A 21719-nucleotide genomic window follows, 5' to 3' on the forward strand; every position below is an offset into this window, starting at 1 on the left:
CTCACATTTCACACTTTCCTCTCATTGCAGAGTCTATGTTCACAATAAAAGGCATGCAAAGGGAGTCAGGATTGGTGGTATGAGGGGAAATAGTCTCTGTTTATTTCACTAAAAAGAAAGTCAATTTCTGAAGCTTAAGTATATACCTAAATATTGCATTGCTTAATGCCCAACAAAGTGGAAAGAAGGATGGTCAAAATGAAAATTCTTATTATGAGTTAGAAAGAATTGGTAGATAAGCTAGAGAGAGTCTTTGAATCTACATAATAGCTGCAAAATTACCAACATGTGCATAAAAAAGTAAATTACGTTAATGAGACCCAGAATCTTCAAAACATCACTTTTCAAAAGAAATATAATGAATCTAAAAACTGATGAAACCAGCCAATACTAAACAGGTCAAAGTAATATTTGATATGAAGGGTTAGAAAAGATTTTAGAAAAACTATCTTATCAACTATTTAAGAATTAGATTCTATTAATTAATTTAGTATATTATGCTTAAAAATAAGCTTCTAATAGTGAACCACTTCATTGTAGAACAAAATTAAATCAGAGTCATCATCAAAGTCAACTCATAATTCTGATGAATAGAAACTAAATTATAAACTATCATTGAAACTCAAAGCAAATGTTTAGCAACTCATTCGTAAATCTTCACAAAATAAAATACCAGCAACACTAAATGCAGAAATAATGGCATCTAATAAAAGGTAGTAAACAAAACACATTGCATTAAAATATTAACCATACAAAAGATTTAAATGTTTCTTTTGAGTCAAAAAATTAAAAAGTAAATGAGTTTCATAACATCAGTACAAATGCTACATGAGTATACACTGTTTCAAATCCTTATTCAAAAGATCAAAGTAATGAAACCAGCAATTCACATTTTAAACAGTTAATAAGAAAACCTAACTTCAAAAGTATTTTAAGTTATAAAATAAATATTTGTTCAAATTATTTTACTTTACAAGGTGGTCTCTCTTACAAGAACGTCACTTTAACACTTGTATTATAGAACAATTATCTCAACATTACATACATCTACAATTACCTTAATTAACATCTGTAACAAATTTTAGAATCAAAAGAACAATCCCACTGATTAATATAAAGCATTGATTTGTTTAGCTAACTAAAAACGTAATTCTACGTTCATTTACTTTCTCCAAGAAAATTGTCAGAATATAAATCAGCAAAGAAGTTACAAAAAAAAAACAAACAAACAGGTATACGCTTCTTCAAAATTTATCTGAGTTTACAATGTCATGTTTTAGTGAATTGTCAAAATTTCATTTTACATCATAAAAACTATTACTGCTTAAGCATCAATCTGTAATTTATTATTAAGGTTCTCTGCAGGCCATGTAGGCATGCATTACTTGTCATTTAAAAAAAAAATACTAAACAGTTTTAGAGTTTACTTCACAAATAAAGAGGAGGGCCAACTACTACAAGTCATCATGCTACTTTTAATCTATAAGAATCAATTATGTTGTATGTACCTACTTTTGCAAGTTTTTAAAAAAATAAATATATTTAATGTGTTCCAAAGGCAAAATAATCTTTAAAAAAAACTTTTTAGAAAAGTTTTTTTAAGAAGATGAGGTATTCAGAATACACAGGAAAAAAAATATTCAAAGACGTGACCAAGATGCCTGTAAGGCAGTTATACACTGTATCCAAGTCATATTAGAACAGCCTCCACCAAATCACCTGGTGCCTTCTCTTAGGTGTGACCCAAATCATTAAAAGTCTTGGTAATGAGTAATTATTTAATAACTTCAGGAACAATGTTTTGGCAAAATAATCTTAGGTTTATTTGAGCCCAGGAAATAGATAATCTAATAATCACAATCAATGTAGATACATGATTAACATCTTATACATATTTATTCTGAATTTGTCATTAAAAATGTGAAAATCTATGAAAAACTGTGCTAAGAAATATAAAAAGAATGACCATAGACAAAAAGATAATAACAAGAAGTTACAGTTACAGTGCTTCCAATAAAAAACGGGAAGGTCACTGTTGTTTTACTTTGTTGGGCTATTCTGGATTAAAATAAAATGCCAACTTAACATTTGATTTTGAATAGATTTTTTTTTCCATGAAGCTACATCATATGATAAAGCAGACCCAAATCAACGGTTGGCAAAATAAAACAGTCTACAACTGCACTGTACACTTGAGTAGCCATTAGCCATATACTGCTACATTTAAATTCAAATGTATTAGTATTAAAAATAAAAACTCAGGTCATCAGTTTAGCTATATTTCAAGAGCTCACATCCTCAGTTAGATAGTGGCTACCACATATAAGAGAAAGACAACTTTTTGTTAATTTTCATATAGGCAGATAAGATTTATAGTTTCTACAACATGATGTTCTGAAGTATTCATTAGTTGCAGAATGACTAAATCTATACAATGTACACATGTACAGCCTCATAGTTGAAAGTTTATATTCTTTGACATTTCCCTAACCCTCTACTATCTACTGCCATAATATCAACTCTTTCGGATTCCACATGAGCAACATCATTCAGTATTTGTCTTTCTGTGCCTAGCTTACTTCACTTAATATCGTGTCCTCCAAATTCATCCACGTTATTGCAAATGCCAGGATTTCCTTCTTTTTCATGGCCGAAGAGTATTTAATTGTGTAAATTTCACATTTTCTTTATCCATTCATTTGTGGATACTTAGGTTGATTCTATATCCTAGCTACAGTGAAAAATGCTGCAATGGACACAGGAGTACTGATATCTCTTTGAAATAATGATTTCATTTCCTTTGGATATGTAGCTAGTAGTGGGGTTAGTAGACAATACGGTAGTTCTATTTTTAATTTTTTTGGAGCCTCCATACTGCTTTCTATCATGGCTGTGGTAATTTTGGGAATGTAAGGGGTCCCTTTTCTCCATATTCTTGTCAACACTTGTCTTTGTCCTTTTCATAACAGCCATTCTAATAGGCGTGAGGTGATATCTCACTGTGGTTGTGATTTACACTTCCCTGATGATTAGTGATATTGAGTATTTTTTCATATACCTATTGGCCATCTATTTCCTTTTCAGATATGTCTATTCAGGTCTTCTACCCTTTTGTTAATATCTTGTTTTCTTGATATGGAGCCAAGTTTTTTTACAGAATTCTGACATTAAGTCTTTATGAGATGTATAGTTCGCATATGAGAGGTATGGGTCCTCTCCTTCTGTAAGTTGTCTCTTCATTTTTCCTCAGCTGTGCAGAAGCTTTTAAGTTTGATGTGACCCCAATTTGCCTATTTTTGCTTTTGTAGCCATTACTCTTGGGGTCATATCAAAAAGTCATCGCCCAGATCAATGTCATAAGGCTTTTCTCCTATGTATCTTCTAGTAGTTTCATAGATTCTAATCTTACATTTAATCCCTAATCTATTTTGAGTTGTTTTTGTATATGGTGTGAGACAAGGGCCTAATTCCATTCTTCTGTGTGTGGATATCCAGTTATCCCAACAATATTTATTGAAGAGACTGCCCATTCTCTATTGTGTGTTCTAGGAAATTTTGTCTAAATCAGTTGGCTATAAACATGGGATTTCTGGGCATTGTCCATAACATTCCATTTGTCCATGTGTGTTTTTATACCAGTACTATGTTGTTTTGGTTACTGTATCTTTGTAGTATATTTTGAAGTCAGGTAATGTGATTTCCTAAAGCTTTGTTCTTTTCCCTCAGTATGGTTTTGGCTATTCAGGCCCTAGCAAAAGCTTTTCCAATTTTTTTAGCTCTTCAAAAAAACTCTTAGTTTTGTAAATCTACTCTACCATTTTCCTACTATTTCATCATTTCTGCTCTAATCTATATTGTTTCCTTCCTTCTCCTAACTTCAGGCTTAGTTCGTTGTTTTTTCTAGTTCCTTAAAGTGAAAAGTAGGTGAAAGGAAATGTTTCTTCATTTTTGATGTAAGTGTATATTGTTATCAACTTCCCTGTTAGAACTGCTTTTACTGTTTCTCATAGATTTTGGTATGTTAGGCTTCCATTTGTTTGTCTCAAGGAATTTTTTAAGTATAACTTTAAATTCTTCATTGACTCACTGTCTAGTCAGAAGGATGTTTAATTTCCAAGTATTTGTGAATTCTCCGAAGTCCTCCAGTTCCTGATTTATAGTTTCATATTTTGTAGTCAGAAAATATTATTTGGTATCTTAAGTTTTTTAACATGTTTCATAGCCTAACATGATTTACCCTGGAGAATGTTCCATGTGCAGTTGAAAAAAGTCACACTTTTCAGCTGTTCAACTCTTGGATTGAATATCCCGTGTATGTCTGTTAAGTCTATTTGATCAAAAGCATAGTTAAAGTCCAATATTTCCTTATTGGTTTTCTGGCTAACTTGCTCATTGCTGGTGGCAGATGTTAAAGTACCCCACAATTATTGCATTGCAGTCTTTCTCTCCCTTCAGATCTATTAATATTTGCTTCATATTATATATGTAGGTATTCCAACATTGGTTGCATATATCACAACTGTCCTATCTTCTTACTTGATCCTTTTGACATTATATAATGACCTTTTTTATATTTCTTTACTAAAAGCATATTTTACCTCATGAATACAGCTATTCCTGCTTTTTTTGTTGTTTCAATTTGTATGGGATATCTTTTTCCACGCCTTCACTTTCAGTCTGTGTGTGTCCTTACAGGTGAAATGAGTCTCTTTTTGGCAGCATATTGTTGCATTTTTTTAAATCTGTTAAACTACTTTATGTCTTGTGATTGGAAAAATATACTTACATTCAAGATAATTATTGATAGGTACAGACTTACAACTGCCATTTTTGTCCATTGTTTTCTAGTTGTTTTGCCAAGTTTTGTTCCTTTCTTCCTCTATCTTCCTTTATGGTCAAGTAATTTTTTTAGTATTACATTTTTAATTTCTTGCTTTTTATTTTTTTGTGTATCTAATGTAAGTTTTTGCTTTGTGGTTACCATGATGCTTACAAAAACCACAATAAATTGTTTTAAGGTGGTGAACACTTTGATTTTAACAACAAAAGCTCTACACATTTACTCCACTCACTCCTCCATATTCAGTAATTATCATGTCACAATTTTCATATTGCATATCCTTAAATTCATTACTATTTTTAATAGGTTTGCCTTTTCACCTTCACACTAGTGATAAAAATGATTTACACACAACCATTACAATATGAGTATTGTGGATTTCACTGTATACTTTTACCATAGAGTTTTATATTTTCAAATGTTTTCATATTATTCACTAGTGCTTTTTTTGGCTTGAAGGATTCCTATTAGCATTTCTTGTATATCAGGTCTGGTGGTGATATACTGCCTCAGTTTTTGTTTGCCCAGGAAAGTATTCATCTTTTCTACATTTCTGAAGGACACCTTTGCTGGGTACACTATTCTTGGCTGACAGTTTTTTTCCCCCCTTTTCAGCATTTTAAGTATATCCTTTTGCTTTTTCTTCGCCTATAAGATTTCTGCCAAAAAGTCTGCTGCTAGCTATATTTGAATTTCTTTATGTTATCTGCTTCCTTTCTCTTGATGCTTTCAGGATCTTCCTAGCATTTAGTTTTTGATAGTATTATAATATGTCTTGGAGTCACCTTATTTGGTTTAAATTTGATTGGAGATCTTTGACATTTCTGTCCCTGGATATTTACATTGATCTCAAAATTAAAATAAAAAAATTCTATTTAAGCTTTCTATCCCTTTATCTTTTCCTCCTTCATGAATGCCTGTGACTCAAAGATTGGCTCTTTGGATGCTGTACCATAAACCCTATAACCTTTCTTCATTCCTTTACTTCTTTTTTCTTCTATTTATTTCAAAATAACCTGTCTTCAAGTTCAGGTTATTTCTTGTGCTTGGCGAATTCTGCTGTTGATGAACTCTATTGCATTTTTCATTCCCTACATTGTATTTTCACCTCCAGGATTTGATTTTTTGAAAATTGTTTCATGCATTATCTAGTAGAAGCTAAAAAATATTATTTCAATCTCATTATATTTCACATTCTGGTCACTTAGTGTTTTCTTCATTTTGTTGAATTGTTTCTCTGTATTTTCTTCAAGTTTGCTGAGCTTCCTTAAAGTTTTGAATTCTCTGTCAGAAAGCTCACATGTCTCCATTTCTTTAGGGTCAGTCACTTGTACATTTTTTCCATATGGTCATGTAATGTTTTCCTGATTGTTCTTGATTCTTGTGATCATTTCTCAATGTCTGCACATTTAAAGATGTAGATACTTATTCCAGTCTTCACAGGTAGGGATTTGACTTTGCTTGGGATAGCTCTGTAGCAAGTGTGACACTGCCTGAAGCCTGAGGTTCACTACATCAGGTGTGGCACCAGATCTGGCCAGAAGCCAGGGGCCACCTGCTGCTGCTGAGTGCTGTTCAGAGGACTGACACAAGCCTGGCAGTGGTATAAATTGGAGATTGAGTCTTCAAAAAAAGACCGAAGCATGGGGCTCTGGGGTCCCACCTGGTGCTACATCTGGTCTAGAGGTTCAGTCTGCAGTTACTGGCTTGAAATACAAAGTTGTGGGAATCACCCTGGTGTTGAGTATTACTGTGATGGGCCAAGTGTTGGGGTTCAAGGCAAAATCTCATACTCACTTTCTTCTTTTTCCTTAAGTGAACAATCTCTCTTCTCCATTCCATACTGCCGTAGTTGGGGAGGAGTAACACAGGTAACAAACTGTCCTTCCTACTCTCTTCAATGCGTATTTTCTTACTACCATGCTACAACCAGGTACTGGAATCTCTCATTTGGTTTCTTTAGCTCTTTTGAAGGTATTTTGACATGTGGATAGTTGTTCAAATTGATATTTCTGGGGGTGGGGTGACAATCACTGGATAATCCTGCTTTGTCATCCTGTTCCACCCATCCACAACATGTTATCATTGTAAAAAGTGTTAACGGAAAGGGTTTGTCTAAACAAAAGTAGTGCTTATATATTATGATTGGTGGCCATATATCCCATTAAATATTTTTTATCATTAATTTACACATCCATACTGCAAAGGAATTTTTATTCCTACCTAGTGTTACTACTTAAAATCTCACTGTGAAAAATTAGATCTGGAACAGGCAAAATTACACATAATCTAAGCTAAAACAGACTGAGCTTGTTCTTCTTTACATAAAAATATTTCTGAAAATGTGGATGAGTATTAAATGTGTAAAAATTAAACACTCAAAATTTCAATGCACCCAGTTTCTGTTTCTAACTAAGGAGGAGTACTAGGGATGAAATTGTTTTTCTTCCTCAACCAACTTTAAAAAAGCAAACTATATGAAACAATGTTTTCTAAAGACATTATACATGTTACAGTGAAGAAATAATCCCTAAGAGACACAAAACAAAGTGAGCTGTACATGTACCCCATCCTACTGCCCACAACAGAGTTTCAGGACATGGTACATGAAGGAATCCAGATTTCATTTCTTTTAATTGAGAGATGAAGTTCAGAATCTGGGGAGACCAAGGCAGACAGAATAGAGTCACAAGTAGAGTACCAGAGAGGAGAGAGCTTCACAGAGAGAGCGCTCTATAGAACATCAGAATATCTTCCTCATAAAGACAGCAGAGTTGTATTGATCAGTGCACCTATGTGAAAAAATTAGTCAAAGGACTAGAAGGAACAGTACTCCATGCACACACAGGGTTGGGAAGATTGGCAATAGCCATGAGCCATACTAGAAAACTTCATAATTAATATGGTTTAAATTTCCCTACCAAAACTCACATTAAAACTTAATTGCCACTGTAACAGTATTAAGAGGTAGGGCCTTTAAGAAGTGATAAGGTCATGAGGGCTCATGAAGGGACTAATGTCTTTATCATGGGAATGGATTAGTTACTGCAGAAATGTGTTCTCGACAAAAGAAATGAGTTCAGCCCACTTCTATCTGCCATGTGCACTTGTTCCCACCTTCTGCTCTTCCACTAGGGGATGATCTTCACCAATTGTCAGCAGCATGCTCTTGGACTTGCCAGTCTCCAAAATCATGAGTCAAATAAATCACATTTATTTATAAATTACCCAGTTCATGTTATTCTGTTATAACACCAGAAAACAGAGTAAGACAATAATTTATAGGGCATTAGGTAGAGTATAAACAAGGGTCTTCCCTCAGTTGTGGGAAACAATTATCTCTACACTAAATATGCTAACTAGTCCTGCTAAAAGATAAAAAAAAAAAACAAGACCCAAATGGATCAAACTGTTTTTAATTACTTGAATCTGGAACAAAGTTCATATTTACAAGAATATAAAAATACCCATCTCCTAAGATAAAATTCACAATGTCTAATACCTTAAATACCGAACATTTTAAAAAGCAGAAAATATGGCCAATTATGAGAAAAATCAACGAAAACCAACCCAACTGACACCAATATTAGAACTAAAAACATTGAAACAGTTATTAAAACTGTATTCCATTTGTTCAAAAACTACAGGAAAGACTGAACATATTTAGCACAGATGTAAAATAGACCTAAACCTAACTTCAAGAGATGAAAACTATAGGATGTGATATTTTTAAAACTCCCACTAGAAATAATTAACAGAAGATTTGATATTAAAGATTAGTGAACTTGAAGACACAGCCATAGAAATGATTTTAAATGGAACAACAACAAAAAAAAAAGACAAAAAGAGGAAATTAAACAGACCACCAGTGAGATATGGATCATATTTAGTCAGCCTAATACACAGGTAACCAGAGTTGCCAATAAGTTGGGAAAACAACAGAAAGACATTTGAAAAGTTAATGCTGAAAACATTCCTAATTGAATGAAAATTTTAAAACCACATATCAACACATCTTGAGTATGCATGCAAAAAAGAAAAACCTTAGGCAAGGAAAGGAGGAAGACACTGTGACCATAATGAGGAGATACAAACTTCCTTTCAATCTAACCCAGAACTGATAGGCATTAGAATCTTCAAAGATACTATAATGGTTGTTGTAATTAAATTACATATATTCAAAAGTTAGAGAATATATTAAAAAGGACCTAAATCAAACTTCTAGAGGTGAAAGCTACAGTGCCTAATACAAAAAATACTGTTGTTTAAAATTCAATGCATGTCTGCACACATAAGACAGTACAATGATGTATATCATCTCAGCACATGGATGCTGAGCTCAATTAAATGGCCAGCCAGAGCAAAGGAACATCTGTTTGGCACATACTTTCATAATTATATAAGTTGTGCAACAATAAATGAATGAGTGAAATATCAATTCTGTTGACATATTATAATACTAGCGTTTAAGGTTGAAGGTAACTTTTGCTCTACTTTATATTGATGACAAGGGTAGAGGCTATTCACTTTCAGGCTGCCAGGTCCATTTAATTGAAAATGATAAATTGCAAGAAAAAAATGCTTCTGTACCTGTTAATATTACCAGTATTTAATAGGGCAGTCAGTTTACAACATAATCTAAATAAAAGAAGACAGGAAAAAAAGAACAATTATCATCCATAATTTTTTATTTCAAACTTTTGTTTTCAACCTAACATTTCTAAGTGTTGCACATATAAACTAAAACAGCAAATTCTCGTTCATAATGTAATTTTTGTTTTACTTAATATAGTAGTGATATATTTAAAATTTATTCTGGGATAAATAAAGGATGCTACTTCCAAAAAAAAGTGTGAATATCACTCCCCAAATTTAATTTTTAAGAGGAAAATGAAGTCCCATTTTGAAATGAGAAATACTTTAAAGGTTAATACTACTGTTCAGGACACATACAGAAAATAATTTAAAATAAGAAATAAGCAGTCATTTATTGACACAATAAGATGCTTCATAAAAACTAAAAGGAGGCACTTGTAAGTTAGACAATTTTGGTTTTTTTTTTGTTTTTTTTTGTTTTTTTAAATTTATTTATTATTATACTTTAAGTTGTAGGGTACATGTGCATAACGTGCAGGTTTGTTACATATGTATACTTGTGCCATGTTGCTGTGCTGCACCCATCAACTCGTCATTTACATCAGGTATAACTCCCAATGCAATCCCTCCCCCCTCCCCCCTCCCCATGATAGGCCCCGGTGTGTGATGTTCCCCTTCCTGAGTCCAAGTGATCTCATTGTTCAGTTCCCACCTATGAGTGAGAACATGCGGTGTTTGGTTTTCTGTTCTTGTGATAGTTTGCTAAGAATGATGGTTTCCAGCTGCATCCATGTCCCTACAAAGGACACAAACTCATCCTTTTTGATGGCTGCATAGTATTCCATGGTGTATATGTGCCACATTTTCTTAATCCAATCTGTCACTGATGGACATTTGGGTTGATTCCAAGTCTTTGCTATTGTGAATAGTGCTGCAATAAACATACGTGTGCATGTGTCTTTATAGCAGCATAATTTATAATCCTTTGGGTATATACCCAGTAATGGGATGGCTGGGTCATATGGTACATCTAGTTCTAGATCCTTGAGGAATCGCCATACTGTTTTCCATAATGGTTGAACTAGTTTACAATCCCACCAACAGTGTAAAAGTGTTCCTATTTCTCCACATCCTCTCCAGCACCTGTTGTTTCCTGACTTTTTAATGATCGCCATTCTAACTGGTGTGAGATGGTATCTCATTGTGGTTTTGATTTGCATTTCTCTGATGGCCAGTGATGATGAGCATTTTTTCATGTGTCTGTTGGCTGTATGAATGTCTTCTTTTGAGAAATGTCTGTTCATATCCTTTGCCCACTTTTTGATGGGGTTGTTTGCTTTTTTCTTGTAAATTTGTTTGAGTTCTTTGTAGGTTCTGGATATTAGCCCTTTGTCAGATAAGTAGATTGCAAAAATTTTCTCCCATTCTGTAGGTTGCCTGTTCACTCTGATGGTAGTTTCTTTTGCTGTGCAGAAGCTCTTTAGTTTAATGAGATCCCATTTGTCAATTTTGGCTTTTGTTGCCGTTGCTTTTGGTGTTTTAGACATGAAGTCTTTGCCCATGCCTATGTCCTGAATGGTACTACCTAGGTTTTCTTCTAGGATTTTTATGGTATTAGGTCTAACATTTAAGTCTCTAATCCATCTTGAATTAATTTTCATATAAGGAGTAAGGAAAGGATCCAGTTTCAGCTTTCTACTTATAGCTAGCCAATTTTCCCAGCACCATTTATTAAATAGGGAATCCTTTCCCCATTTCTTGTTTCTCTCAGGTTTGTCAAAGATCAGATGGCTGTAGATGTGTGGTATTATTTCTGAGGACTCTGTTCTGTTCCATTGGTCTATATCTCTGTTTTGGTACCAGTACCATGCTGTTTTGGTTACTGTAGCCTTGTAGTATAGTTTGAAGTCAGGTAGCGTGATGCCTCCAGCTTTGTTCTTTTGGCTTAGGATTGTCTTGGAGATGCGGGCTCTTTTTTGGTTCCAAATGAACTTTAAGGCAGTTTTTTCCAATTCTGTGAAGAAACTCATTGGTAGCTTGATGGGGATGGCATTGAATCTATAAATTACCTTGGGCAGTATGGCCATTTTCACGATATTGATTCTGCCTATCCATGAGCATGGTATGTTCTTCCATTTGTTTGTGTCCTCTTTTATTTCACTGAGCAGTGGTTTGTAGTTGTCCTTGAAGAGGTCCTTTACATCCCTTGTAAGTTGGATTCCTAGGTATTTTATTCTCTTTGAAGCAATTGTGAATGGAAGTTCATTCCTGATTTGGCTCTCTGTTTATCTGTTACTGGTGTATAAGAATGCTTGTGATTTTTGCACATTAATTTTGTGTCCTGAGACTTTGCTGAAGTTTCTTATCAGCTTAAGGAGATTTTGGGCTGAGACAATGGGGTTTTCTAAATATACAATCATGTCATCTGCAAACAGGGACAGTTTGACTTCTTCTTTTCCTAACTGAATACCCTTGATTTCTTTCTCTTGCCTAATTGCCCTAGCCAGAACTTCCAACACTATGTTGAATAGGAGTGGTGAGAGAGGGCATCCCTGTCTTGTGCCAGTTTTCAAAGGGAATTTTTCCAGTTTTTGCCCATTCAGTATGATATTGGCTGTGGGTTTGTCATAAGTAGCTCTTATTATTTTGAGGTACGTTCCATCAATACCGAATTTATTGAGCGTTTTTAGCATGATGGGCTGTTGAATTTTGTCAAAAGCCTTTTCTGCATCTATTGAGATAATCATGTGGTTCTTGTCTTTGGTTCTGTTTATATGCTGGATTTTGTTTATTGATTTGCGAATGTTGAACCAGCCTTGCATCCCAGGGATGAAGCCCACTTGATCATGGTGGATAAGCTTTTTGATGTGTTGCTGAATCCGGTTTGCCAGTATTTTATTGAGGATTTTTGCATCGATGTTCATCAGGGATATTGGTCTAAAATTCTCTTTTTTTGTTGTGTCTCTGCCAGGCTTTGGTATCAGGATGATGTTGGCCTCATAAAATGAGTTAGGGAGGATTCCCTCTTTTTCTATTGATTGGAATAGTTTCAGAAGGAATGGTACCAACTCCTCCTTGTACCTCTGGTAGAATTCAGCTGTGAATCCATCTGGTCCTGGACTTTTTTTGGTTGGTAGGCTATTAATTATTGCCTCAATTTCAGAGCCTGCTATTGGTCTATTCAGGGATTCAACTTCTTCCTGGTTTAGTCTTGGAAGAGTGTAAGTGTCCAGGAAATTATCCATTTCTTCTAGATTTTCCAGTTTATTTGCGTAGAGGTGTTTATAGTATTCTCTGATGGTAGTTTGTATTTCTGTGGGGTCGGTGGTGATATTCCCTTTATCATTTTTAATTGCATCGATTTGATTCTTCTCTCTTTTCTTCTTTATTAGTCTTGCTAGCGGTCTGTCAATTTTGTTGATCTTTTCAAAAAACCAACTCCTGGATTCATTGATTTTTTGGAGAGTTTTTTGTGTCTCTATCTCCTTCAGCTCTGCTCTGATCTTAGTTATTTCTAGCCTTCTGCTAGCTTTCGAATGTGTTTGCTCTTGCTTCTCTAGTTCTTTTAATTGCGATGTTAGAGTGTCAATTTTAGATCTTTCCTGCTTTCTCTTGTGGGCATTTAGTGCTATAAATTTCCCTCTACACACTGCTTTAAATGTGTCCCAGAGATTCTGATATGTTGTATCTTTGTTCTCATTGGTTTCAAAGAACATCTTTATTTCTGCCTTCATTTCGTTATGTACCCAGTAGTCATTCAGGAGCAGGTTGTTCAGTTTCCATGTAGTTGAGCGGTTTTGATTGAGTTTCTTAGTCCTGAGATCTAGTTTGATTGCACTGTGGTCTGAGAGACAGTTTGTTATAATTTCTGTTCTTGTACATTTGCTGAGGAGTGCTTTACTTCCAATTACGTGGTCGATTTTGTAGTAAGTACGATGTGGTGCTGAGAAGAATGTATATTCTGTTGATTTGGGGTGGAGAGTTCTATAGATGTCTATTAGGTCTGCTTGCTGCAGAGATGAGTTCAATTCCTGGATATCCTTGTTAACTTTCTGTCTCGTTGATCTGTCTAATGTTGACAGTGGAGTGTGGGGACAGGGCAATAACAAACACAGCCGAAACCTCTGCAGATGCAAACGACTCTGTCAGACAGCTTTGAAGAGAGCAGTGGATCTCCCAACACGGAGGTTGAGATCTGAGAAGGGACAGACTCCCTGCTCAAGTGGGTCCCTGACCCCTTAGTAGCCTAACTGGGAGACATCCCCCATTAGGGGCAGTCTGACACCCCACACCTCACAGTGTAGAGTACACCCCTGAGAGGAAGCTTCCAAAGCAAGAATCAGACAGGTACACTCGCTGTTCAGAAATATTCTATCTTCTGCAGCCTCTGCTGCTGATACCCAGGCAAACAGGATCTGGAGTGGACCTCAAGCAATCTCCAACAGACCTACAGCTGAGGGTCCTGACTGTTAGAAGGAAAACTATCAAACAGGAAGGACACCTACACCAAAACCCCATCAGTACATCACCATCATCAAAGACCAGAGGCAGATAAAACCACAAAGATGGGGAAAAAGCAGGGCAGAAAAGCTGGAAATTCCAAAAATAAGAGCGCATCTCCCCCGGCAAAGGAGCGCAGCTCATCGCCAGCAACGGATCAAAGCTGGACGGAGAATGACTTTGACGAGATGAGAGAAGAAGGCTTCAGTCCATCAAATTTCTCAGAGCTAAAGGAGGAATTACATACCCAGCGCAAAGAAACTAAAAATCTTGAAAAAAAAGTGGAAGAATTGATGGCTAGAGTAATTAATGCAGAGAAGGTCATAAACGAAATGAAAGAGATGAAAACCATGACACGAGAAATACGTGACAAATGCACAAGCTTCAGTAACCGACTCGATCAACTGGAAGAAAGAGTATCTGCGATTGAGGATCAAATGAATGAAATGAAGCGAGAAGAGAAACCAAAAGAAAAAAGAAGAAAAAGAAATGAACAAAGCCTGCAAGAAGTATGGGATTATGTAAAAAGACCAAATCTACGTCTGATTGGGGTGCCTGAAAGTGAGGGGGAAAATGGAACCAAGTTGGAACACACTCTTCAGGATATCATCCAGGAGAACTTCCCCAACCTATTAGGGCAGGCCAACATTCAAATCCAGGAAATACAGAGAACGCCACAAAGATACTCCTCGAGAAGAGCAACTCCAAGACACATAATTGCCAGATTCACCAAAGTTGAAATGAAGGAAAAAATCTTAAGGGCAGCCAGAGAGAAAGGTCGGGTTACCCACAAAGGGAAGCCCATCAGACTAACAGCAGATCTCTCGGCAGAAACTCTCCAAGCCAGAAGAGAGTGGGGGCCAATATTCAACATTCTTAAAGAAAAGAATTTTAAACCCAGAATTTCATATCCAGCCAAACTAAGTTTCATAAGTGAAGGAGAAATAAAATCCTTTAGGATAAGCAAATGCTTAGAGATTTTGTCACCACTAGATCTGCCTTACAAGAGACCCTGAAGGAAGCACTAAACATGGAAAGGAACAACCGGTACCAGCCACTGCAAAAACATGCCAAAATGTAAAGACCATCGAGGCTAGGAAGAAACTGCATCAACTAACGAGCAAATTAACCAGTTAATATCATAATGGCAGGATCAAGTTCACACATAACAATCTTAATCTTAAATGTAAATGGACTAAATGCTCCAATTAAAAGACACAGACTGGCAAACTGGATAAAGAGTCAAGACCCATCAGTCTGCTGTATTCAGGAGACCCATCTCACACGCAGAGACATACATAGGCTCAAAATAAAGGGATGGAGGAAGATTTACCAAGCAAATGGAGAACAAAAAAAAGCGGGGGTTGCAATACTAGTCTCTGATAAAACAGACTTTAAACCATCAAAGATCAAAAGAGACAAAGAAGGCCATTACATAATGGTAAAGGGATCAATTCAACAGGAAGAGCTAACTATCCTAAATATATATGCACCCAATACAGGAGCACCCAGATTCATAAAGCAAGTCCTTAGAGACTTACAAAGAGACTTAGACTCCCATACAATAATAATGGGAGACTTCGACAATTTTGAAATAAAAAAATGTTTTTCTAAAAGGCAAAATAAAAAAATTTAAAATTGAATTCTACTCAAAAGATCAAGATAGTAAAATACATGAAGTTGAAATTTATGTACTGTAAATGTCATAAAAATGCAGAACTAGTATTATTATTCTCCTTAATAGCATGTAGCAATTACTTGAGTTGCAATTTTTATTATTTCCTCATATCAACCTCCTTCTTTTCTGCAAGTCACCACAAAGCACCTCGTTGTAGAAGACAGCACTGAAGCAGGGTAGGATAGCAGACAACATAACTTGGAACATTAAGGCATGTTCAAATGAACAAATATTTCTGAATGTCTACACATGCTGACTTGTCAAAGGAGAAGGGATATGAGCACAAAGGTATTAGGGAAGGATTCCAAGAGGAAATGTCACTCAAATTTTTAAGGAGAGTTTGGCAAGTAAACAATTAAAAAAAAAAAAAAGTGTTTCAGGTAGAAAGAAAAACTCATGCAGGAAACACATCTAAATCAAGTTACAGGGTACATGTGGAGAACTACAAATAACTTAGTGATTTCCAGAGGGCAAACTACTCAATAAGGAAATGAGAAAGGCAGAACAGTAGAATTAGACAAGAGCCAGACCAGGCCAAGGCTTTATGATCTGAGTTTTGTCCATTAGGAGATGAGAAGCATCTGAAAGTTTTCAATAAGGAGAGTAACTTGGTAAATTTATACAAGCAAAATCTCTCACAGTGGCTATGGTAAGCTCAACTGGAAACAAAAGATAGAAGTTGAGATGAATAGTTCAGAGAAGGAAAAAGACTTTTAAACATTTAAACTGCCTGCATTTGAACATTTCTATCAAAACTTTGAGAAAGGATGAAATTTAGGGATAAAAACATAAGTCAGTGCATGAGTAATACTTTAAATCATGAGGCTTCATGACCCAGAGAGTGCATGTCTGTTAAATAAATGCCTAACACATATAGGATAAAGGTACTAATAACTGTGGCAAACTAGGTCATTTCAGATTGAAAATCTAAATCAAAAATCAGCAAACTGTGGGTCAAGCCTATTTTGTAAATACAGTTTTACTACAACACAGCTATACCCATTCTTTTGCATATTGTCTATGACTGCTTTGACATGAAAACAGCAGAGTTGATAGTTGTGAAAAAGACTGTGCAGACAGGCCACAAAGCCTAAAATATTTACTATCTGGTTCTTCACAGGAAAAAAACTGCCAATTCTCAAAATAAAACAAGGTATCTTAGAGCCAGGCAAAGAAAGTGCTTGAGTTACCTCTTTAAAATGAAAGCATTCCACTAAATGATTTTCAAGATCCTTTTCTCTTGTAACAAAATAGGTTTCTACTATTCGAAAAGGACAAGTATTGGCATTACTCACGAAAATTACGTGATACAGTGAAATGATCACTAGGCTTAATTTTGAACTGGGGATAATGCTATCTATGATAATCAACTCTCAGGGTTGCTCTGAAGACTAAAGCCCTGGGATCATTCATTTTAAAGGAAAAGAACGGTGACTCATTATTTCCAGCTTTTCAGTAAGTGTCTGTTATTACTAACATTAACCTAATTATACTAATAACATACATTAGCAGGCCACATTTGCTGGGAGGGTTCTGGAAATTATAAACGTATTTGAAGTTCCATCTCATACCAATGGGAAGAGCAAGAAATACAAGGTCATAGTTGGAATTTTGATAGTTGAGGAAAAACTCAGAACTCAGTCATTACTATAAACACGTTAACTAAGAAAGTTTAAATCTAGAGGCCTCTCACTATATTCTAGAAGTGGAAGTAATACTCAGTACTCAGAGGAGTCATGATGGTGACTTTAACCATTCCTACTGTTCCCAAATAAGTTTTTCAGTATTGACTCTGGGACTACCTTGACGACACTTGCTACATCCCACCTCAGCAAGTACCAGTAGAATTAAGCTTAAATATTGAGCATTTAGCTAAAATTAAGTTCCATAATTCCATAAAACAAAATCTCTGGTGCCCAGAAAATTGAATCATATTACACTTTTCAAAATTATCACACATAAACTTATTGCTAACAGGATTCAAGCCAAAAAATCTGAATCTAGAAGTTTCTGGCACTGATTCCATTATCTTTCTATACTTTCCATATGAGAACAGTTCAGGCTTTCCAAAACCTGCAAAAGTAATCTATTTTTAGGTGGCTACAGATCTTAATCCTAAGGCAACAGCATATAAGCCTGGTAATATTCTTACCATCTTCCTGTCTGCCAACAATTCAACCAATAGAAAAGGTTTTTTTCTGTTTTTGTTTTTCAGAATATGAAGTATTACAATAAAAAGGATTTCACTAAAAAAGTCATCTGCCATACAGACACTATAGAAGGCTTGGAAAAGACATTGTAATATAAAAGATATATTTTAAATTTTGTCTATCCCTAGAACTCTATTAAAATTCAATATTAAGAAAGTCATAAAGGAGTCTAACTTGCCTTTCAAAGTAAGCTTTGAGAGCTTTTGTACACACACACACACATACACACACAAATGAACAGAAAACTTTTGAATATGAATAAAATCTTTTAAATTATACTTTGCCAAAAAATCTGGGATCTTCATATGCCTATTCAACCTTAAAAAACAAACCACAAAGTTCTTGCTTTAATCTTCCCTAGCTTACTATCATTCGCCAAGTTTTATAAGACATAAAATTAGAGGCTATACTTCTTTTCTCTCATTTATTTAAGCTTCAATTCTTAATGCTTTGATCTCTTAAATATATCTTGATTTCATTTGGTTCACTCCCACTAAAACTACCTGCCTTTGTTTCGCCTGCTGTAACACATACCATCGACCAGATGGCTTATTAACACCAGAAATTTTTTTCTCACGGTTCTGGAAGTTGGAAGTACAAGATCAGATTGCCAGCATCATCAGGTACTCATGAGGGCCATCTTCCAGCTTGCAGACTGCCAACTTCTCATTGTGTCCTTAGGTAGTGAGAACAAACTCTGACTCTTCTTAAAATGGCATTAATCTCATTCATGAGGGTGCTACTCTCAAGATCTAATCACCTCCCCAAGCACCCATCTCCTAATGCCATCATTATGGGGGTTAAGATTTTACCATATAAATTTTGAGGGGACACAAATATTCAGTCCAATACAGTAACCTAGTCCTCACTACCACTATTATTTCTTGTACTATTATACTGCAATAGCCCCCTAACTAAACCAGGAATTTCTCTGCTTATTTTAATCTACTTTCCATCCTGCATCGAGGATGTATAAGATGGAAATCTGATCACATCAATTACTACTAGGCAGTGCTGCTTTATAGACTTCAAACTTAGAAAGCCTAGCTCAAACTCAAACCAGTCAAGACCCCACACTCAACACTTCACAATCTGCCATTCCTTCAGTTTCCGACGCACTCAGTGGCTCTTTCTAATTCCAACCACTCTATGTGTTTCTTTGTCCATATAGAAATGCCAGTCCTCTCACTCCTCACAGAGTTGGACCCTGCTCCGTCTTCCAAATACTGGCTTCCTCTCACATCCTTAAGATGACTTCTCCAGGCTGAATTACCTCTTTCTCAAGCACACCTGACTAAAGTTCTCAAACCTTCCATGGTAGATAGAAGGGAAAGGGACCAGGGATTTCGTTAACTATCAGTCACTAAAGCACTTCCCTGGCTAACTCTGGTTATTTTAAGTAAACTCTTATTACAAATCCTTATTTTAGAAAAACCAGACCAATACAATTTTTTCCTTAATATATAATAACCTGGAAAATTAGCTTACATAGAATATTTCAGTAATCTAAAGTAAGATGCTGTTTTTTTAAAAAAAAGATTATATTATTAAATAAGTTCCATGTAGGCCAAAATATCTATCGCACAGACATTAAATCAATACTGTGTGAGTCCATATTAAGTAATCTATTAGGTAAGGGAGAGAATAAGATCATTCCCTGCCAAGTGCTAACTGGATAGTATACACAAAATAAGTTTAAAACGAAATGGTAAGAAGAAACAGTGTGAACATTACTCACTATGGAGTCATTCTCAGATGGAAGGGCTTGGATAGACATGAAAGGATAGATTCACTGATGAAAAAAATTTTGTAACAGTTATTAAGCAGAGAGAAAAAATAATGAAACACAAAAAGGGAAAATTTAGACTTAATCTGTAAACATTAGACATAAAAAAGAGGATAAGAAATGGACAAATACAAGAGAAAACATCAAAATAACCTATGAGTCTTGTGATAAGAATTAACACAGAAGGTCTCAAAAATGGCTTGAAATAGGAATATCATATCACCTGATTCATATTTAATATAACTGTTAAAACCTGAATTATTCTACCAAATCTACACATTAAGATCATGCATAAGAGCATATGAAAGCAAAAAGACTTCACAGCATGTTCTAGTATAGAAAATAATTTTAGAAAAAAGAGCCATTTAGGGCCAGGCACAGTGGCTCATGCCTGTAATCTCAGCACTCTGGGAGGCCAAGGTGGGTGGATCACTTGAAGTCAGGAGTTTGACACCAGCCTGGTTAACAGGGTGAAACCCCATCTCTACTAAAAATACAAAAACTTAGCCAGGTGTGGTGGCGGGCACCTGTAATTCCAGCTACTCAGGAGGTAGAGGCAGGAGAATTGCTTGAACCAGGAGGCAGAGGTTGCAGTGAGCTGAGATCATGCCACTGTACTCCAGCCTGAGCCACAGAGCAAGAAACATACCAGAATCTCTGGGACACATTTAAAGCAGTGTGTAGAGGGAAATTTATAGCACTAAATGCCCACAAGAGAAAGCAGGAAAGATCTAAAATTGACACTCTAACATCACAATTAAAAGAACTAAAGAGGCAAGAGCAAACACATTCAAAAGCTAGCAGAAGGCAAGAAATAACTAAGGTCAGAGCAGAGCTGAAGGAGATAGAGACACAAAAAACCCTCCAAAAAATCAATGAATCCAGGAGTTGGTTTTTTGAAAAGATCAACAAAATTGACAGACCGCTAGCAAGACTAATAAAGAAGAAAAGAGAGAAGAATCAAATCAACGCAATAAAAAATGATAAAGGGGATATCACCACCGACCCCACAGAAATACAAACTACCATCAGAGAATACTATAAACACCTCTACGCAAATAAACTGGAAAATCTAGAAGAAATGGATAATTTCCTGGACACTTACACTCTTCCAAGACTAAACCAGGAAGAAGTTGAATCCCTGAATAGACCAATAGCAGGCTCTGAAATTGAGGCAATAATTAATAGCCTACCAACCAAAAAAAAGTCCAGGACCAGATGGATTCACAGCTGAATTCTACCAGAGGTACAATGAGGAGCTGGTACCATTCCTTCTGAAACTATTCCAATCAATAGAAAAAGAGGGAATCCTCCCTAACTCATTTTATGAGGCCAACATCATCCTGATACCAAAGCCTGGCAGAGACACAACAAAAAAAGAGAATTTTAGACCAATATCCCTGATGAACATCGATGCAAAAATCCTCAATAAAATACTGGCAAACCGGATTCAGCAGCACATCAAACAGCTTATCCACCATGATCAAGTGGGCTTCATCCCTGGGATGCAAGGCTGGTTCAACATTCACAAATCAATAAACAAAATCCAGCATATAAACAGAACCAAAGACAAGAACCACATGATTATCTCAATAGATGCAGAAAAGGCTTTTGACAAAATTCAACAGCCCTTCATGCTAAAAACGCTCAATAAATTCGGTATTGATGGAACGTACCTCAAAATAATAAGAGCTACTTATGACAAACCCACAGCCAATATCATACTGAATGGGCAAAAACTGGAAAAATTCCCTTTGAAAACTGGCACAAGACAGGGATGCCCTCTCTCACCACTCCTATTCAACATAGTGTTGGAAGTTCTGGCTAGGGCAATCAGGCAGGAGAAAGAAATCAAGGGTATTCAGTTAGGAAAAGAAGAAGTCAAATTGTCCCTGTTTGCAGATGACATGATTGTATATTTAGAAAACCCCATTGTCTCAGCCCAAAATCTCCTTAAGCTGATAAGAAACTTCAGCAAAGTCTCAGGATACAAAATTAATGTGCAAAAATCACAAGCATTCCTATACACCAGTAACAGACAAACAGAGAGCCAAATCATGAATGAATTTCCATTCACAATTGCTTCAAAGAGAATAAAATACCTAGGAA

The 21719-nt window shown here is 35.6% G+C and overlaps 1 protein-coding gene across 6 annotated transcripts in view; it reads right to left on the reverse strand.

Annotated features, from left to right (window-relative positions):
* The window catches only part of CRPPA (CDP-L-ribitol pyrophosphorylase A), a 333853-nt gene that overhangs the window by 133110 nt on the left and 179024 nt on the right, over positions 1–21719 (reverse strand). The window contains exon 9 of one of the 6 annotated variants that reach the window (XM_011731044.3): positions 9431–9478. The exons of the other annotated variants lie outside the window; for them this stretch is intronic. Coding sequence (XP_011729346.2) covers positions 9467–9478 — 12 coding nt within the window. The 3' untranslated portion in view covers positions 9431–9466. The remainder of the gene's footprint in view (positions 1–9430; positions 9479–21719) is intronic. 6 annotated transcript variants of the gene reach the window in all.

The sequence above is a fragment of the Macaca nemestrina genome, chromosome 4, assembly GCF_043159975.1.
Source record: "Macaca nemestrina isolate mMacNem1 chromosome 4, mMacNem.hap1, whole genome shotgun sequence".
Classification (NCBI taxonomy): domain Eukaryota; kingdom Metazoa; phylum Chordata; class Mammalia; order Primates; family Cercopithecidae; genus Macaca; species Macaca nemestrina.